Source organism: Amblyomma americanum, chromosome 2, assembly GCF_052857255.1.
Source record: "Amblyomma americanum isolate KBUSLIRL-KWMA chromosome 2, ASM5285725v1, whole genome shotgun sequence".
In the NCBI taxonomy this organism is placed as follows: Eukaryota; Metazoa; Arthropoda; class Arachnida; order Ixodida; family Ixodidae; genus Amblyomma; species Amblyomma americanum.
In genome coordinates this window covers 72,457,260-72,459,681 of record NC_135498.1, presented here as the reverse complement: position 1 = coordinate 72,459,681, position 2,422 = coordinate 72,457,260, and the positions used below count along the sequence as shown (strand labels likewise).

General features: G+C 46.7%; 1 protein-coding gene across 1 annotated transcript; it reads right to left on the bottom strand.

Annotated features, from left to right (window-relative positions):
• Window positions 1-299: 299 nt before the first annotated feature.
• Window positions 300-1,894, bottom strand: LOC144121406 (uncharacterized). Its single transcript, XM_077654600.1, has 3 exons — window positions 1,860-1,894; window positions 892-1,318; window positions 300-422 (listed from the first exon to the last, which is right to left on the bottom strand). Coding segments are annotated over exons 1-3 (432 nt in total). The 5' UTR covers window positions 1,863-1,894; the 3' UTR covers window positions 300-420.
• Between the last annotated feature and the right edge of the window lie 528 nt (window positions 1,895-2,422).

Here is a 2,422-nt window from a genome sequence, read left to right as displayed (position 1 = left end):
ATAATGCTTATACGCAAGCAACCGCTGCGAATTTTGTCTTGGCACAACAAATCAGGGAGTCTTCAAGGCTGCTAGACGATACTGCTTTCCTACGGTGAGCGAAAGATCCAGCGCCTACCAGGAATTCACGGGGGCAATAAATTTTCATAGCCATCTTTTGCATGTAGTTGCTGGTAAGCCACAGGCGCCGATGGAAGAAGTACAGAAAACGCAGTCACGACGTGCGCTTGGATACGGAACGCTTCAATATATTTCGCGGAAGGAAAAAATGTGAAATAATGACGGCTGACAAAACAATGCCAAATCAGAAGTATTTATTTCTGTTTGTCTTGAATTCTATCTCGGCTGAACTCCAATGACCAAAACTCCGGATAATTTTGTCGGTAGGTGCGTGTGTACCCTTATTATCAAGGTAACAATTTCTGAAAGAGAAATAAAAAGATGTCAGTTCAAGCCAAATGCACTATGTTAAGCTGAATAAAACGACATCTGGATGCGTTACTAATGCATAGCTACACATAATTCGATCTATTCAGACGCTGAGGAGGAACATCCTCTTGCTCTCCCAGAGTACGTAATTCATGACCGTCAGAAAATGGAATAAGGCTGGCCAAGTTAGCTAAGTATTATAGCGATATTTTCCGAACATGATAATAGGGGAATCAGACACGTCATGATAGCTTCAACACTTCGCACACTTTGACAGCGAACATGCTTATGCATAGCATCTGCGGAACGTCCTCAACCGCACTGGCAGAAAATGAGGCCTTGTAGCCACGAACATGTTTCTGAGCTAAATGCCGAGGTAACGTTCTTTCAGTTTAATAATCTAAACGTTTTCCAGTGTACTGACATAAGTTCTTTTTGATATGCACCCAGATGTATACTTACACTTCTTGCGGAGGAGAGCGCCGTAGTGGTATGGAGAGCCAAGACCGTAGCCGTAGTTCAGGCCGTAGCCGAGCAGACCATGGCCGTAGCCGTAGTGGCCGACACCGTAGCCAAAGGTGCCAACGCCGTAGCCATAAACTGGGGCGGCGTGGTAGGAAGCGAGGGCTGGGACAGCGTGGGCAACGGTGGCCACAGCTGGGGCATGATGAAGGGTGGTGGTGGCAACAGCTGGGGCAGCATGGACGGCAGCCAGAGCTGGAGCAGCGGCATAGGTGGCGACTGGTGCGGCGTGGACAGCAGTCACAGCTGGGGCAGTGGCGTAGGTGGCCACAGCTGGAGCGGCAGCCAGGCCGAGGCCATAGCCAGTGGTGCCAACGAAGCCAGCAAAGGCGCTGGTGGCCAGAGCCAGGACGATGCAGGCGCGGATCTATGAATTCAAGCAATCAACTTTTGTTTGCAACGTCAAATTGTCTGCTCTTTTAGAATCGTTGGCACGATAAAGAAAACTTTCCGTAAATCAGACAGTGTCGAGGTGCTAAAACGGCGATATGCCGCATGTTCTCTAGATTAAAACAATTTCTTTATCCATGATAGAGTATTACCAACAATCGATCAGTATACAATATGCACTGCGCTCAGTTGAAATCAGAGTAAAAATAGTGTTTCTTTACTGTAGGCATTTGAAGCAACGACGAACATTTTACTGCAGGAAGTTACCTGCTCTCCTTGTACTGCATGACATATTAGGTATACAAAAAAAATTTCACTCGCAAAGAACAAATGGCAAGTCGTGCGCTTTTTCTTCGTCACGTTCTGTTCGCAACTGTATTAGCGTAGCAAATATCTTGGGCGGTACGACTGCAGTCTCTAACACTCTAACAACGATTTATGCCGTATAGATGGCTTTAAAAGATGCAGGCATCCCTGAGGACAGCGGTAGTACCTGCAGTGAGATGAAAACCACTTACCATGGTGACTTAGAGGTGTTGTGGAGTCAACTGCTAGTTTCTGTGCAGTTTCTGGCCCTTTTTATACAAATTCACCCCAAGCTCAGTACATTCCGACTAGGTGGCGAAAGTAATGAGGAGGAGGAGGAGGCCCTTTATAGCTTAGCGCTTAATCGTAAAGAAAGCTGTTTTCACCGCATTTCATTTAGGGGCGCCGCTTCGCGCGATGAATGTAAATGATGCTCCACCCTTCAACCCTGCCAAAACCCTTCAACCCTGCCTATTTGGACTTTCTGTTCAAGGCGTGCAGTGATGTCGGCGACTCATAAGGAGATCTCGATTTTTTTTTTTACTTTCGGTCTAGGCGCAGGAAGGAAAGAAAAGAGAAGGCGACGCTGAAACAGAATGTGAAGTAGAGGGTAGTTTGCGCCACATTAAAATGAGACATGGGGCAAAGCATATAACGGATGGCGTATTAGACTTGCAAATGGTGCAGATTCTGGAGGTAACACATTGCGCTTTTAAAGCCGAGCTTAGCTGATGAGTCACTTTGAGTGTGATTGGTAGCTAGAACTTGCGATACG